This window comes from Artemia sp. Qi Xiang Cuo, chromosome 16 (assembly GCF_049724085.1).
Source record: "Artemia sp. Qi Xiang Cuo chromosome 16, ASM4972408v1, whole genome shotgun sequence".
In the NCBI taxonomy this organism is placed as follows: Eukaryota; Metazoa; Arthropoda; class Branchiopoda; order Anostraca; family Artemiidae; genus Artemia; species Artemia sp. Qi Xiang Cuo.
The window spans coordinates 17,693,574-17,712,389 of NC_142809.1; the positions used below are offsets into that span (position 1 = coordinate 17,693,574).

Sequence of the window (18,816 nt, forward strand, 5' to 3'; positions counted from 1 at the left end):
AGCAAAAGAGGCATCTTCTGGTACCTAGGGGAGGAGGAAGAAGGGACAAATACCCCTTCCCAATTGGTAGCACTGATTAATAGATTTGACTCTTTTATTCCCTTATATTGAAATACTATAGTTTAGAATGAATTCTTCTCAATACTTACTTCATCACCTTCGTTGACAGTCGACATGATGCCACAAAATAGAGCTTCATCTGCCCCAACAGTAACGAGGATGTTGGTATTTGGATTCAATGATCTTCCAATTAATTTTCCATAAAAAGATACCAATGCTTGGACTAGTCTGGGATGACCCTAAAATATTGATTTTCTATTTCAAAACTATCATCCTAAAGGTTATACTCTTTAATGTTGGCTAAGTGAGACAAATACCACCCACACTGTTCAGAGCTTCACTCTTTAGTCCCTTTCATAATTTTCTTACTTTCTTTGAATCATATCCCGTGAAGTCTTTCTGTCTCCTTTCGTAGACATCCAAAATTTCTTTTGGACCCAACTCAAATGCCTAAAAAGGAAAATTTTCGTGAATCTATCATCCTTCATTACCCGACATCAGGTTGTCTGTTTCCACGCGACTTTTTATAGGAACAAGGCCAGAAATTGACGGGCTAGATTTTTGCTCATTGTAAGGTAAAGTAAAATGGTATCCTAAGGTCGCAAATTTCCTGACGATAGCACGAATGTGTACCCAAAAACCTGTCATTTACCACTCTATATCCATTAGGCTTCTTAGGGGCAAAGCCTGATATTGTCCCCTAAATTTGACCCCTTCAATTTCTATCAAAGTTTCCAGATTTGACGTCCTAAAAGTTCCTCTTTTCTACCAGACGCCATTCCAAATTGAAATGGAAAGCCCTTGACAAACCACACAAAGTGAGCAAGGTGTGGAGTAGCCTCATTCTTAAAAAAATCAGATATTTTAAATATACCGAACCAAACGACAGTCCAACCGGCAGCTTTTAAACGAAAAAAAGAGGGACAAAAGGTCGGCTATACTTGTATTCTACTTGAGAAAAGTTCCACTGTAGTATTCTTTTAGGTCTAGCGACTGTACTTATAATCTAAAAAACGCTTTTTCGGTGTGTTGGAAATTGTCATCAAACAGCTTTACACAGTTATCCGACACATTCACCTGATTCGCAAGACAAATGTTTTAAAATTTGTGCGTCAGAATAGGTTTACCTGAAGGTACATGTGTAAGGAATGAAGTTTCTTTAAAAAAAACAGTAAATGAATAAGGGTGAGGTTATCACTCGCCAAGAACCCTTTAAAGTATGAAAACAAAAAATCAAACTGAATCTTGCTAAACCTTATTTACCACATTACGTGACTTGTTGCGAAGGCTGCAAATCATTTATAAGATGTTGCAAATAAAAACTTATAGGAAAAAAAGAAACAATGAAGCATCTTACATATCCTCTAGTATACTGGTTCATGAGAAGGTTTTCACCAGTCGCTACTTCAGCTAAGGCCTTTGTCACATGATCTGGGGCAGCAAAATCAGGAAAACCCTGACCAAGATTTAGTGGATTCTGTTCCAGAGCAAGTTGAATGAATTCTACCCTAAAAGATCATATTGGGATACTATATTTAAATCTCAAATAGAAAAAATACTTAACTATTTTTTCTATCAAATAAAAAGAGAACTAAAACTAGACAGAGTGAAGAGACAGAGGGCAAATAGAGAGAGTGAAGAGAGATAGAAGAAAGAGAGTGAATAGAGAGAGAGAGAGAGAGGGAGTGAAGAGAGAGAGAGAGCGAATAGAGCAAAGATAGAAAGAGAGAGAGAGAGAGAGAGAGAGTGAAGAGAGCGAAGATAGAAAGAGAGATAGAGAGAGAGGGACAGAGAGAGAGAGAGGACGAAGAGAGCCTCCCTGTTGGAGATGTGGTCATGAGGTGTGTTGGCAGGTAGCAATGTTCCCCCTCTAATGATGCAGGGTAATGGAGGTCACCCTACAGGGATACACGCTCCTCAGCCGAGAGGGTGAACGTAGTGACGGCGCTAATTACGGAGGAAGAGATGTTGCTGCGCATTTACAGAGCCGTAAACCATATTCATGCTTAAATATACCAGATGCGAAGAAGCTCTGTGGGTTAGGGCAACCCTCCCAAATAAGTCCGTGGTTTTTGGTACCGTCTATAACACTCCAATCTACCAGATTACCACCTGTCTTGAAGCCCCTTTTGAATGTATTCGCGACAAGTATGCTAAGTCTGCCATTATCCTCCTTGGAGACTTCAACATCCATCATAGCGCGTGGCTTCGCAGAAAAAGACTGATAAAGAGTGGTCAAACTTGTATGATCTATCTCCCTCATACGGACTTGAACAACATTTTCTACAATTAGCCATGCCTTGATGCCCACTTAAAAATGCTTGATTTTAATTATTTTGCATTAAAATCAAGCATTTTACAGTAGGCATCAAGACGAGACTAAAAATAGAAAAAAGCCCAAAAAGATAGTCCAAGTAAGTGAGAGGCATATCAGAGATAAGCCCTTGGTGGGATTATGTTAAAATGATTGCATTCCATTTGTTGTTAGTTAAATATATCTGTGATCCATCCATAGGTCATTCCTAGGGCAGAACTAAGGTAGACAGTAATAGAATTAAGAGATGAAAGTCTATTGATTTTGAAAACTGGGCGACGACGGTAGTAAAGTGATTAATTTCTCCTCCCGAACTAATACTGTCCAGGATCGTTTGAAGTTTTCTGCTTCTTAGATCTTTCGAATTTTGTGGCATCTTGATGTAACCAAAGCCACAGGTCCTGAAAACATACCAAATGGTGTCCTCAAATCCTGCAATGCCGAAATAGCTGGAACTTTTTCATTGCTTTTCAGGACATGCTTTCATTCCGGAACTTTCCTACAAACATGGAAGTCTGCCCATGTTATACCTATCCTAAGGCCAGATGGCGATCCAACGAGCGTGGGCTCCTATAGGCTTGTTTATCTCCTCTCCTGCGTTGGCAAAGTCTATGAGAGCGCCTCCAATGAAACATTTTAACAGTTCTTGGAACCAAACGACTTTCAAGGCTATCGCCAATATGGATTCCACCGGAAACGCTGAACATTGGACTGCCTAGTGGCCCAGCATCAAGAGTGTATCGAACTTAGGACAATGGGGTATGACATTAGGCTATTGTCTTTCGGCATTGCTAAAGCTTTTGACAGAGTATGGCACCATGGCCTGCTAAAGAAACTCCATGCGTGCGGTGATCGTGGATGTCTGTTAAACGTGGTTGAGAGCTTTCTTTCTGATCGTTCACTGCGTTCTGTCCTCGACGGATTTATTTCCTTCAATTCAATTCAATTTTATTCGAGAAAAAACATAACACAAACATCAATAATAATAAGGATCCTAGAAGATAACTTGTTAAGGACCAAAAAAGAAAAAATTAAAGTAACACTAAAAAAAAAAAAAAGAAGAATAAAACATGGTAATTAAAGCAAATTGGTTAATAATGGAAAGATTAAATTATATTATCAAGTTTTGTTACATTTTTATACAACTTGCAGAAACTTGTAGTTCAACACTGGAGGGTATTTTGTTCCATTGAATAATAGATTTGTAAATGGGAGATTGCTGGGCAGCACTAGAAAAACATTTAGGAATTTTAAAGGCTCTATTGGATGAACGGAGACAGTGGGCTTCCGAATTGCTAATAATATAATAGGTTAGTAGTTGAGGTGGAAGATTATTGTGGAAAGCAGAGTAAGCAAGCGATAAGTTTAGTCTTTGTATGATTTGATCAAGTGGAGCTATGCCAAAATCTGAATACAAATCACGGTTGGATATAGACGGGGAAGCCGAAAAACTGCTTTAATGGCACGGTTTTGGGCAAATTTGAGTTTTTTAGTGAAGGACCGTTTTGTATTTCCCCAAACTGATCCGCAATAAGAAAGGTAAATAAAAATAAAGGAATAATAGAGGGTATCTAGGATGTCAGGAGGAAGAAAATAATTCACACGGTTAATCATAGCTACTTGTCTCAAAATTATTGCTGTGATGTAAGAAAAATAATTAGAGAATGATAAGCATGAGTAAATAAATACACCATGAAACTTGGCAACCTCCTCTTGTGGGAGGATGTCGGAGGAGTACTTGAGATCAAGAACAGGTTGAATTACGTGTTTGTTGTAGGGGTTTCTGAATAATGCTATTTGACTTTTTTTTGCTATTAATGGTCATGTTATTCGAAAGGCACCACGCCTGTACTCTGTTCCGAAAGACTTGGGCAGAGGTTATTGCCGATGGTAAATTGGTGCCAGTGATGAAGAAGTTGCTGTCATCAGCAAATAATATAGGATACACTGAAGGGCCCAGGTCCACAACAAGATCATTGATATATAGGAGAAATAAAATAGGGCCTAGAACGGAGCCTTGCGGGACACCCCTCCGAACAGGTAAGGGCTGAGAGGATACTCCACCTAGGCTCACACTTTTGACAGAGTATGGCACCATGGCCTGCTAAAGAAACTCCATGCGTACGGTGATCGTGGATGTCTGTTAAACGTGGTTGAAAGCTTTCTTTCTGATCGTTCACTGCGTTCTGTCCTCGAAAGACTTATTTCCTTCGAATATTCAATTAAAGCAGGGGTTCTCCAGGGCAGCGTCTTGGGACCTATATTTTCCCTCATTTACATAAACGACATGGGAGACAACCTCACAAGTATTCTGCATCACTTTCCCGACAATACCATGACATACTCAATCGTCCCTAAACACGAACACCCAACACAAGCCTCCCTTTCCCTATAAATGGATATTCTTTAAAGTGAAAAGTATTTTGGTGCATGGATGATCAACTTCAATGCATCGAAAAGAAAGAAGCTTCTTATTACCCGATCCAAGGTTCCACGTGAATAGTCCAACCTCATTTCCAAAAATGAAACTATAAAGAGAGTCGCCGAGCTTCGTTTACGGGGGATTCATTTCTCCGCTGGTCTTTCTTGGAATAACCACCTTAATCAAACAGTTCGTGGTAACGAACTGTAAGTATGGAATGACCCGGCTCAGTAGTAACCGAAACTCTAAAAAATGGTTTTTATACCAATAGATACATCAAAAGAATCAAATTTTTATGCTGCTTTAAAATATATAAGATTCATCAAGTTTAATCTTACCCATCAAAAGTTACGCGCCTGAGAAAATTTGCCTTATTTTTGAAAAAATGAGGGAAACAATCCCTAAAAGTCATAGAACTTTAATGAAAATCACACCATCAGATTCAGCGTATCCGAGAACCCTACTATAGAAGTTTCAATTTCTTATCTGCAAAAATGTGGAATTTTGTATTTTTGTTGCCAGAAGAAAGATCACGGATGCGTGTTTATTTGTTAAGGGGCGATCCCCTCCTCAACGCCTCGCTCTTTACGCTGAAGTTTGACTGTGTCTCACAATTTATATTTTAAAACAATAAAAAACTTTAGCGTAAAGAGCGACGCGTTGAGGAGGGAGCCGCCCCTTTCATATACGGAATAATTTCTGTTCGTTTTAAGTTTTAATGTCGCTCCTTACTTTCAGTTAAAAAAACTAGCTTTTATTTATTTCGTCTACTGGGGATTTATTTCTCCACCGATCTTTCTCGGAATAACCGGTCTACTGGGGATTCATTTCTCTACCGGTCTTTCTTGGGATAACCACCTTAATCGGTCGAGAACCTCCGGTGCAAGAAAGCTGGGATTTGCTCTTCGCTGCAAAAATCTTCTTCCATCCAGCTAGATTATCCCACTCTGCAAATCCTGCATCAGACCGTCAGCTGAATATGGATGTCCATTATGTGCTGTTGCTCCGAACATGCTGCTAGCGCCACTCCATAATAGGCCAATAGGGTGAGCTGCACCTCCACAAGTAACTCGCTCCAGCCTCTAAATGAAAGGTTTGATTTCCAAAAGTTCATGAAATCGTTTCCTCAAACTAGCTCTCTCACACTGTACCCCTTTGTCCAGACGTCAAGGCAGACACAAAGCACACGGCTCGGCTCAATTACCAAAAGAAGGACACGCGAAGAACCGAGTACTCGAGGAACAAATTCATCCGGCGTTGCACTTCTATCTGGAACGATCTTCCTGTGGATATTATTCCTGCAAATGCCTCTGCTGACTCCTTCGAAAGAAAGTTTAACAGACATTTAAAACCTCGAGGTTTTAGAACGAGGTAAAAGAATAGCGGCATATCATATACTTTTAAGTACCTGGTGCCATGAACATAGAAATAAAAAGAGAGAGGGGGGGGCGAGAGAGACCGAAGAGAGAGGGCAAAGATAGAGAGAAAAGAGAGAGAGAGTGAGAGTGAAGAGAGGCAAGAGAGGGAAAGCGAATTAAGTGGAGATAAAAGAAAAATGAGAGAGAGAGCGAAGAGAAAGAGAGAGAGAATAGAGAGAGAGCGAATAGAGGGATTGAAGAGAGCGAAGAGAGGGTGAAAAAAGCCAGAGAGAGAGAGAGAGAGAGAGAGAGAGAGAGAGAGAGAGAGAGAGAGAGAGAGAGAGAGAGAGAGAGAGAGAGAGAGAGAGAGAGCGCAAAGGGGGAGACAGAGCGAAGAGAGAAAAAGACCTAAGAGAACGAAGAGAGAGATTGAATTGAGCGAATAGAAAGAGAGCAAAGAGAGAGAGAGAGGAACCAATTAAACAAATTCAAAGAGAGTGAGGAGACAGAGATCGAATTGAGTGAAGACAAAGATAGTGAAAAGAAAGAGAGAGAGAAAAGAGAGAGAGAGAGAGGGGGGGGGGGAACCAATAAAACACATTCAAAGATAAATAGCCATGATATACAATGTACTATAAAAATATTTTGGCCAAACTTCCTTCAGGTATAGCTTAGGGCAGAGCCAGAACTATCATAATAATGAATCCAGTGAGTAAAATGGATCCGGATTGACTGAAACACAACTTATCTTCTGTTAGTGGCTCAACAGTCTCAAACAAATTCATATTTACTGGTCTTATTCGCAAATTAAACATTTCGTGGTAACGAACTGTAAGTAAGGAGCGACCCGGCTCAATGGTAACCGAAACTCTAAAAAACGGAAGTTTGATACCAATAGATATATCAAAAGAATCAGATTTTAATGCTGATTTCAAATGTATAAGTTTTATCAAGTTTAGTCTTACCCATCAAAAGTTACCGAAGAAAATTTGGCTGATTTTAGAAAAAAGGGAGAAAGGCCCCCTAAAAGTTATAGAACCTTAATGAAAACCACACCATCATATTCAGCGTATCAGAGAACCCTACTGAAGAGGTTTCAAGCACCTATCTACAAAATGTGGAATTTTGCATTTTTTGCCAGAAGAAAGATCACGGATGCGTGTTTATTTGTTTTTTTGTTTTTTTTTCCCAGGGGTGACCGTATCGACCCAGTGGTCCTCGTATATCGTGGGAGGGCTCATTGGAAGGAACATTTAAAGTTCTAGTGCCCTTTTTAAGTGACCAAAAAAATGGAGGGCAACTAGGCCCCCTCCCACGCTCATTTTTTTCCCAAAGTCACCCGATCAAAATTTTGAGATAGACATTTTGTTCCTAGCATGGTCGAAAATATGATAACTATGTCTTTCAATATGACTTAATCCCCCGAAGTTCCCGGGGGAGGGCTGAAACTTATGAACTTTACCCAATGTTAACATATAGTATTGGTTATTGTGAAGTATACAGACGTTTTCAGGAGGATTTTTTCTGGTAGGCTGGGGGTGGGAGGGTCGGGGTTATAAGGGAGGATCTTTCCATGAAGGAATTTTTCATGGGGGATGGTACATTGCTATGAAGGGGGCACCAGATTTCCCAGCATTATTAAAGAAAAGAAATCAGAATTTAAATAAAAAAACAAGTTTTTCAACTGAAAGTAAGGAGCAACATTAAAACTTAAAACGAACAGAAAATATTACGTATATAATTGAGTTCACCCCCTAGTACTTTCGATTTTTTAGTACTTTCATTAGACATATTTAATATTAATAACAGTTTTTGTGATTATAGGGTCATTTTTGAATAATGGAACAAAATTTTAGCCTTGGCGTACAGAGAAAGACATTGACTAGGGGGCGAGCATTCTAACATACTCATTAAGAATTTACGGATATAGAAACTTGATAAGTAAGTTAATTCGTAGGTTACGTATATTTGTTACTAATAAAAACGATCGTAAATAAAATTAAACAACTTTCTAGAAAGCCATTTAACCAAGTAAAAGTAAAATTAATATGAACATTTTGTTTTAATTATTCATATACGGTGAGCCAAAATCAAAACCTGCATTAATTCAAAAACGTTCAAAAATTAAATAAAAAAACAAGTTTTTTTTTAACTGAAAGTAAGGAACGACGTTAAAACTTAAAAAGAGAGAAATTATTCCGTATATGAAAGGGGCTGTCCCCTCCTCAACGGCTCACTCTTTACGCTAAAGTTTGACTTTCTCACAACTCTATTTTTTTTTAAACAATAAAAGAAACTTTAGCGTAAAGAGCGAGGCGTTGAGGAGGGGACAGCCCCTTTCATATACGGAATAATTTCTGTTTGAAATTTTAACGTCGTTCCTTACTTTCAGTTAAAAAAAACTGTTTTTTTTTTTATTTAATTCATAAGAAACTGGGCTTGCCTATTTTTGAAAATGGGTAATTAATTTTTAGCATCACTCTGTAAGCAGTGTTAATGCTTTATGTTGATTTTCAGCGCCAGTATCTTCTATTAGTACAAGCAAACTAAACTTTGACCCCAAACAAATGGCAACAGAAATTATTTTTGCACCATGTTGTAGAGAGAAAAAAAAGCAGAACGACATATCCAAAGTTGCACATTCTAGGTCGACGCAAAACTATTTTTTTTTGCTTTTCGTGTCAATTTTTTCAGTTTTTTCTAAAAAATATGAACTATTGGTCAATGTTCTGTATATGAAGCACACTCCCGATGTAAAATGAAGAGCTGGGCCCGAAAATGAATGCAAATTTATATACAATGTACCAGAAAAAAAGTTTCATAATCATAAATACGTGATTTTACCCTTCTCATCGTTATGACCTCTTTTTCACCATACGCATCAGAAGGCAACTATTTTAACATGAAATGATGAGCTGAGCCCAAAAATTAAACTAACCTGATGTAATGTCTACTAGAAAACCCGTTTCATATTCATCAATATGCACTTTTTTATTTTCATTTGACATGTTTATTTTAGCATTTATTGCCCACCAATTCGTCGATCATAGGCAGCGTGCTAGTGCTGCCTAAGTAAAGAAAGATGTGGCCAAAATGTGTTTTTTTTTTTGCTTCTCAATACTCGGACGCTTAGTATCGAAGGAGTTGTCGTAGAAAGCTCAAAAAGGACTCATTAGATTGCAAATTGGAATGGCTAGTACCCTTTTTAATAGTCGAAAGTGATTGGAGGGCAACTAGCCCTCCCCCTCCACGCCAGTCATTCCTCAACACATCTCCAATCAAAATTTTGAGACAGCCATTTTGTTCTGAGTAGTTGATTTCAAGATAGAAAATATGCTTTTGAGGAGGACACTCCTCCACAACCCTCGGGACAAGGGTTTTAAGTTATGCCCTGGGATTATATAAGGTTTTTATAGAAGGCGTTGTCATAGAAACTTCAAAAAAGACTCATTCGATTGGAAATTCAAAGGGCTAGGGCCTGTTTTAATAGTCGAAAGTGATTGGAGGGCAACTAAACCCCCCCCCCCCCGCGCCCATCATTCCCCCAAACACATCCAATCAAAATTTTGGGATAGCCATTTTATTCAGCGTAGTTGATTTCCACATAGAAATTATGTTTTTGAGGAAGACACTCCCCTACAACCTAGGGGGCAAGGGTTTTAAGTTATACCCTGGGGGTATATAAGGTTTTTATAGAAAGCGTTGTCGTAGAAACTTCAAAACAGGCTCATTCGATTGGAAATTCAAAGGGCTATTGCCCTTTTTAATAGTCGAAAGTGATTGGACGGTAACTAACCCCCCTCTCACGCTCACCTTTCCCCAAACACGTCCTATCAAAATTTTGAGATAGCCATTTTGTTCAACGTAGTTTTAAGTTCCGGAAATTGGTTCTTTGCGGATGAAAATCCCCTCACAACCCTCAGGGCAAGGATTTTAAGTTATGCCCTGGGGGCATATAAAGTTTTTATAGAAAGTGTTGTCGTAGAAACTTCAAAAAGGGCTCATTCAATTAGAAATTCAAAAGGCTAGTGCCCTTTTCAATAGTCGAAAGTAATTGGAAAGCAACTAACACGCCTTCCACGCCCACCATATTCCCAAACACATCCAATCAAAATTTTGAAATAACCATTTTGTTCCACGCAGTTAAAGTTCAGGAAATTATACCTTTGAGCAGGACACTCCCCTCACAGTCTTCAGAGCAAGGGTTATAAGTTATGCCCTGGGGGCATATAAGCTTTTATTGAAATCTTTGTCGTAGAAACTTGAAAAATGGCTCATTCGATTGGAAACTCAAAGGTCTAGTGCCCTTTTTAATAGTCAAAAGTGATTTGAGGGCAACTAGCCCACCTTTTCCTCAAACACATCCAATCAAAATTTTTCGATAGCCATTTTGTTCAGTGTTGTGGATTTCCAGATAGAAATTATGTTTTTGAGGAGGACACTCCCCCACAGCCCTCAGGGCAAGGGTTGTAAGTTATGCCCTGGGGGCATATAAGGTTTATATAGAAAGTTGTTGTAGAAATTTCAAAAGGGGCTCATTTGATTGGGAATTGAAATTACCCTTTTTAATAGTCGAAACTGAGTGAAGAGTAATTAATCCCCCCTCTTACGCCCTCCATTTCCCCAAACACATTCAATCAAAGTTTATAGATAACTATTTTGTTCAACGTAGTTGAAAGTTCCGGAAATTATTAATTTAAGGATGACAAAACTCCCAGAGTCCGCAGGGTGACGGTTCTAAGGTATGCCCTGGGGGCTTATAAGGTTTTTAATGATAGAGTTGTCGTAAAAACTTAAAAATGGGCTCATTCAATTGGAAATTTAGAGGACTAGTGCCCTTTTTAATGGTTGAAAGTGATTGGACGGTAATTTACACCCCTCTCATGCCCACCATTCACCCTAAACCCTCCACTAAAAATTTTCAAATAGCCATTTTATTAAGCATAGTTGAACTTTAGAGATATTAGGTCTTTGGAGATGACAACCCCCCCCCCCCCCAGCCCTCAGATCGAGGGTTGTAATTTATCCCCTGGGGCCATATAATGTTTTTATTGAAAAAGTTGTCGTAGAAACTTCAAAAGGGCTCATTTGATTGGAAATGGAAAGGACTAGTGTCTTGTTTAATAGTTGAAAGATATTGGAGAGAGACTAACGCCCCTCTCACACCCACAATTTTCCCAAACACATCCAATGGAAATTTTGAGATAGCCATTTTGTTTAATGTAGTTGAAAGTTCTGGAAATTAGGTCTTAGAGGATGACAACCACCCTAACAGCCCTTAGGGTAAGGGTTGTAATTTATGCCCTGGGGGCATATAAGGTGTTTATAGGAAATGTTGTCGTAGAAACTCAAAAAGGGCTCATTTGATTGGAAATCAAAAGGCCTAGTGCCCTTTTTAATAGTCGAAAGTGATTGGAAGGCTTGACATTTTTATAGTAAAGATCGATGTGGGTATAATGTATTATTATTTATTTTATTTTTTTTTTTTTGTCTAGACCAGGGCACTTTGTATCAAAGGAGTTGTCGTTGGAACTTCGAAAAGAGCCCATTCGATTGAAAATAGAAAGGGCTGAGGCCCTTTTTAACCGTCGAAAGTGATTGGAAGGAAACTAATCCCCCTCCACGTCCACCCACCTATTTGACTTTATGTTTAAAAACTAAATGTTGCCTTAATATTAAATCAAAATGCACTGTGTTAATGCTAATTCCCAATAAGACATCTCAGCAGTATCCCAAGAACGACTGAGGGTTTTATTTTCAAACTTTTGGGGCTGCTTCTGCTCTTAATATTTAACCAAATCAAAATAGCGTAAGTGTATCCAAGCTATTAAAGAAAGTATACAGATTTTTTTGCGAATGGTTTCAAGTTCTCCATTTCAGGTCAACTAGACGAGGTAAGAAACTAAATTAAACACTACTATTTGTGTCCAGATTTTTAAGAGGGTGTATATTGTTGAAAATTGCTGAAATTTTTCTACAGTATACAAATAGCCGGCCATACTATAAATCTTTAAAAAAAAGAAAAGATTTAAAGTGTTATTTTCTTTTTCTCTGAAAAGCCCATGTCACTATAAAACAAACAGATATTAATTAAAAAAAACTTTTGCTACAAAATAAGATTTTCAAAGAAAAGTAAAAAACTTGATTAAACCAAAAAAGAACAAAAACAGAATCAAATAATCTACCAAGCGTGAGACTACCACAAAGCAGCATCGATAAATAAAGGAAACTCAAAACGAACAGAAATTACAATAAATAACCGAGTCAAACTCAAAAGGAGCAGAAATTAACATAAGTTGGGCTCAAAACCCCTATGCCTTTCCAAGGCCAGAACATAAATTGCACTTTACTGAAAAAAATACAAATGAATGTGCATTGTCAGTTTAATATATGTATACTGATATTTAGTAATCAAAATGTTAATTTTATTTGATTTATTAAAATTATAAAAGTAAAAACATTTATATTTTTTTCAGTAAAGTGCAAATTATGTTAGGGCCTTGGGAAGGCATAGGGGTTTTGAGCCCAACTAATGTTAATTTTTGCTTGTTTTGAGTTTGACTCGGTTATTTATTGTAATTTCTGTTCGTTTTGAGTTTTATTTATTTATCGATGCTGATTTGTGGTAGTTTCACGCTTGGTAGGTTATTTGATTTTATTTTTGCTCATTTTTGTTGAATGGATTTCTTTACTTTTCTTTGAAAAACTAATTTTGTGGAAAAAGTTTTTTTAATTAATTGTTGGAAAAAGCAAATTGCTACAGAAATGATTTTTACACTATGTTGTAGAGAAAAAAAGCTGAACAACATATCATAAGTTACATATTCTAGGTCAACACAAAGCTAGTTTTCTTTGTGCCTTTAATTAGAATCAACTATTTTGCAGGCATCAAGACATGGCTAATTGTAGAAAAAGCCAAGACAGATAGTCCGAGTGATTGAGAGGCAACTCTGTATAAGCGGTTTTTAGAATTGCACAAAAATGATATCATTTCATTTTTTGATAGATAAGTCTATCTATCATCCATCCATATGTCATTAAAAGGGCAAAACTAAGCTAGACAGTCATAGAATTAAGGGATGAAAGATTGGATTGATTTTACGTTGACGCGCGACGGACAATGTCCACTGGACTTGTATGCAAAATCTGGGAATGAATTTGCTTTGACTCACAGGCAGCAAACAAGTGACACCTAAGCCTAATAGGCTTGGCTGCTTGTAGTCTAAAGGTGGAATGCCGTGTCATAGGATTGACACATGACCAACAAGTCCCCTGGACTTGCTGGCTAAATTGTCGGTTTTGAAATCTTATAATTAGTTAGCCTGAATCTGATCGTCGCTGGCTCCATCACCTGATGGGTCGGCCTAAAAGAGATGATTGCATGATGTTTATTAAAACATGAAAAATGTTCGAAAAGGGAAATTATCTATGAAAGTAGTATTCCGCGGCCGACATTTAAACTTCCTCTTAGAATAAACTATCATCAACACACTGACTAGTCCTCACAAATGACAAAATTATCAAATCAACTCCATGAACATTTGAAAGACAGAACCAACTCTGACTACTATTCACAACTTGTTCTTTTGATTCAGATATCTAAGCTTCGACGTTCTCCTCACCATTATGGCTTTTAATTCTTGGAGAGTTAGAACATGCTGTCCCTTTGCACGTTTTACACCCTGCAGTGCAAGATAAGCCTTTTTTAAATCAGCTATATCTTGTTGAGCTATATTCCAGATTACAGGAGCACTTAACGATTTTCAGAAGCAGACGAGGGGCTGGTGGGACGTCAGTAGTCAATAGATACAAGAAGTCATATTTATTTTTTCAACCCTATTCCTCGGCTTTAAGATCAGAATCTGAGTCCCCACTCCATACCTGAACTTGATAGAAAATCCTGCAACTGTTGAATTTAGCCGTATCAGAAGTTGGTGGTTACTGTTCTGGATGGACGAACGTGCTAGCAGTAGTCACCTTCTTTTTAAAAAATTCCCTGTGGAGTTGATTAAAATTTTCCCCTTTTGATGAGCCATATATCATGAGCAGAGCGTCTTCTCCTGCAACCCTTACTTCCTCCTTCGAATCTAACTTTAACATAAAATCTATAGCTGATGTAGGAAAATCTGTATCTGTCATTAGCTTCTTCGGAGCGAGGCCTTTTCCCACACTGTCGATCCGTGAAGTGAAGTCACAGCCTAAGAGGGCGTGAGCAAAAAGTATCAGACAGCAAATCTCTTGACGCAGCTTCTCTTTCAGTTAGTTTCAGTTTGTGAATATCCCATATTAGGGGAGCTTTGTTCGACTTTGGCTCAGTTACAAAGAATAGTTTCTTGCTTCATAGGTCACCATGATAACACAATAGAACCAAAAGATCAGTATCATCTCTAATGACGGCAATGTCGTAATACCGGGAAGAATCAACAGCATCTTGCACAATTGGGACATCTGCATCACCTGGTGCCTGGACTACGACCAAGCCCTTTGATCGGAGATAAACAGCCAACGCGCAGATAAACCTGGCCTTGTTTTTCTTGCAGGACAAGAACTCATCCCTTTTTACCTTCAGCTGCATATCTGCCGTGAAGAAGATCTCACGACCAATTATACAAATTCTCTTCGACTGTGCCATATCCTTTATGGTAGCTCCGCCATCGTAGCCGTAGAACACAATAGTGCCAGATGGAGACTTTTGGGTGACGTAAGTAGCATAAAGAATTTCGGAGTATCGTTCGTTTTTGGCCCATGGAATTCTGTGCAGAAGAGCTCCACCGTCGATGATATATTGAATGTCGTTGGGAAGGAGAGCAGAGCGCTCCTCAAGATTGCAAGCCTGTGCTATAGCCTTGGCAAACTTTGACTTGTTTGGAGACCGGAGCATGCAAGAACTGTCAAAAAGTGATTGATTCTCTTTGCTAGCGTGATGAACCTCTGAAGAAGGAAAGTGGGGTCCAGTCTTTTTTAATCTCCACCTGCATTCTGCTTTTCAGTAATTTGAACTGCCTGTTGTTTTCGTCAAAACACAAAATCAGCGACCAGCTTTCCAGACAAGAAGTCAATGATTCTTAGGCCTAAATCTCTAGCAGAATCGACATTGGCAGATTCGTAGGCTGTCAGACCATTGGTGATGTTTCTTAGTTGATGATCCCCATTAAATTGTGATCCTTTTTCTAATAAACCGATAACGTTCTGGGTGTCTTTACAGTCTCTTAGCTACCTCAGCTCGGAAGTTTCCTTGTGTTGTTCACTAGTTCCATGGGAAACCTGATATACCCTCCATCGGAAGATTTAGTGTAGAGCAGGCTGGTCGAGACAGAACCCGTAAAAACCTTTGAACCTCTGTCATACCACTTCCATCGATAAGACCACAAGCCGTTTTGAGACAACGCAGGAGCTCTTGCTCAAAAGACAAGATCTGTGGAGAGCCCAGCCCAGAATCTATCAGAACGTCTGATCACAGGCATTTCATTCTGAAAGGCTCGATATTCGGTGAGGTGAAACTTGATAAACATTCGCAGTGAAACTTTTTTAGCTTGTTAGGTGGCAAATATATCGAATAACTTTTTTGTATCTTTAGATGGCAAGATATCAAACATGGGTATTAACATGACATAATGAATGATTACTCAGGGTAATTTTCAATTGTGACTTTTTAGCTTCCGGCTTTATCTGACAAATCACTTGGACAAAGCGTGGGACGAAACGTTGATATAAATTATTGCATACGAACGTAATGACAGTAGTGTAGTGGTGAAACTGGTCTTCTAAACGAGCCAAGCATAATTTATCAGCCCACTTATTTTTTTTTTATCAACAATCGACGAATAGGTGGACAATAAGTGTTAAAAGAAACATGTCAAATGGAAATAAAAAAGTGAATATTGATTAATATGAAATGGGTTTTCAAGTAGACATTACACAGGTTAATTTAATTTTTGGGCTCAGCTCATCATTTTATGTTAGAACAGTTGTCTTCTGATAGTATGGTAAAAAAAAAGTCACAACAATGAGAACGGTAAAATCGCATATTGATGATTATGAAACTTTTTTCTGGTACATTTTACACCAAATTAGCTTTCATTTTCGAGCTAAGCTCTTCCTTTTACATCGGGACGGTACTTCATATGCAGAAAAACGAGCATTTATTGATTGTTCATTTTTTCTTAGAAAAAGCTGAAAGAATTGACACGTAAGGCAAAAAAAAACTAGTTTGCGTCGATCTAGAATGTACAACTTTAGATATGTCGTTGATTTTGTTTTTTGTTATTTTTTTTCTCTCTCTACAACATGGTATAAAAATCATTTCTGTTGCAATTTGCTTGGGGTCGACCCATATTTTTGGCTAGTTTGCCTGTACTACATATCAGTTGCGACAATTGGAATAAACTCATAGTATTAAAAATGAAAAAAAAACCAGCAAAAACAACAGCTTCAAGCATCTTTGGAATTCTCCACGGTGAGTAAAGCCGTTTGTACTGTTCCATGGAGATTCTCAGTTGATCAAAATGCTTTTCACAAATGTTCTGTCGCAAAACTTTTCGTATGAGCACGCTCTTGAAAGTCGTTTCAAGACACTATTTGGAAAAACTTCTCCAATCAGGATGAAAACTTCTAATTTGAAAATTTTCAACGAAATTACCTGTAACTACCAGGACGTCTTTCTTTACTAATTATAGGCTATAGCAGCAGGCTTCAAAAGCGTTATGGTTTAGAAATACAGCGAGAATGGCAGATCTAATTTGTAAACAAAATGAAAATTTGGAAAAAACGGATATAATTTCTCAATAAGACAATGGAAAAGAAACTTATTTTTCAAAATAGTTTTAAGTATTGATACAGCACTGGATTCTACAGTCCCAATTGGCGGTGCAACATAGTCTCCTTGTACAATTAAAACAAGTAAAAACATTGAAAACTGATATAATTTTTAAAAAGACAATGAAGGAGACAAACATTCTATCTGATATTCCATTATCAGACGGTGCAACATAGTGCTATAAAAAATTGAATTATCAAACTCGACTTTATTTAGATTCTTTTTTCTTTTGTTTTCATTTTGTCTTTGTAGAATGTCGGGATTTTTCTTTTCATTTTTCTTATATGCTTTGTTTAAACTAAGTATTTTAGGTTGTTCCATTCCCATTAAAGGCTTCCAGACTTGAAACCAAAATATTCGGACTTTTATGGTCATTAGTGCCAGAAAAAAATCCTTTGGATTTTGTTTTTGACTGTCTTGTTGAAAAATTACACCCGTTTTTGTTTATTTTTTTATTTTAATTTAAATCCAAAGGTAGTGTAGTCTATGAAATTTTTTATACTTTTCTGGCAATTATATACAATGCTCCTATCACCAAGACACTACCCAGATACCGAGTAGTATCCTAAATACTACTCGGCGTCTCTCTCTGCCAAATAATTGGACTTTTAGGATTATTAGTGCCAGAAAAAGATCCTTTGGATTTTGTTTTTAACTGTCTTGTTGAAAAATTACACCTGTTTTTGTTTATTTTTTTATTCTAATTTTAAATCCAAAGGTAGTGTAGTCTATGAAATTTTTTATACTTTTCTGGCAACTATATACAATACTCCTATCACCAAGACACTACCCAGATACCGAGTTGTATCCCAAATACTACTCGGCGTCTCTCTGCCAAATAATTGCTTACGAAGGTCATACCATCCTCACTCGACGAAAATCTCCGTCATCCAAGTGCAGTCTTTAGACTAGAGAGCAAAAAGAAGTCACAAGGGGCTGGAACCCGTGACCAGGCAGTCAAGTTGTTCAAACCGTAAATCATGGAGATTTACATCATGATAACTACTGAGAAATGAGAAAGATCATTATCTTTGCGAATATATATATATATATATATATATATATATATATATATATATATATATATATATATATATATATATATATATATATATATATATATATATATATATATATATATTTCGTTATTTCTATTTCTAATTAAAATATGTGCCAGTCCCCACCACTTTGAAATAGATTCCAATGTGCTTGCCTATCAACAATTTATAAAAATATTAAACATTGTCAACTAACCACACATTGGTCTCCAGTCCTTTGTATTTATCAGCGAGTTCGCGTTTACCTCCACTCATGCTTGATGATGATACACTGAAACAGGAAAGAATTCTTTGGAAATGATTGAACTGAAGGAATTTTGTAGACCTTCTCAGCATAGGTCAGAATCTGATATAAATAAAACAAAAAAGTCATGAAAACAGAAAGAAAATGCACATGGTAAGCTACTACTGAAAACATTCCGATGCAATGGTACATTTAAGCAAAATTTGCCAATTATTTTGTACTAAGAATACATTTTTGGTGTGAAATTTTTTTATTGAAGCTCTCCATCTCTAAAGAAGGGAAGAGATCCATCAGAGATCCACTTTTGGGTTTAGTATTAAAAATAATTCAACCTTAGTAAGGTAACATGTCCAAATCTAATTTTCTACAAAAACATGTTAAAAACAAATTTTTAAATCCGAAAAAGAAAGATAGCGAGCGATATTTTGACGGTGCTTTACCCATTACACTTACTCTCGCTTTCTCCAAGTTATAATTTTTTTTTTTTTTTTTTTTTAGCTAATTAGCCGAAACCTAAGACAATCCCAGAAGCTGACATTATGCA

At 37.4% G+C, this 18,816-nt stretch overlaps 1 protein-coding gene across 7 annotated transcripts in view; it reads right to left on the reverse strand.

Annotated features, from left to right (window-relative positions):
* Positions 1–18,816, reverse strand: part of LOC148942639 (kynurenine aminotransferase-like) — a 181,620-nt gene that overhangs the window by 92,502 nt on the left and 70,302 nt on the right. For 3 of the 7 annotated variants that reach the window (XM_089102657.1, XM_089102659.1, XM_089102658.1), the window contains exons 3-4: positions 1,418–1,568; positions 150–299 (exon numbers count right to left, since the gene is read on the reverse strand). In XM_089102657.1, the coding sequence (XP_088958783.1) occupies positions 150–299; positions 1,418–1,568 (301 nt within the window). Of the gene's footprint in view, positions 1–149; positions 300–1,417; positions 1,569–18,224; positions 18,375–18,816 lie in introns of all 7 variants that reach the window. The other 4 variants (XM_089102660.1, XM_089102654.1, XM_089102655.1 and 1 more) reach the window with 2 other exon arrangements.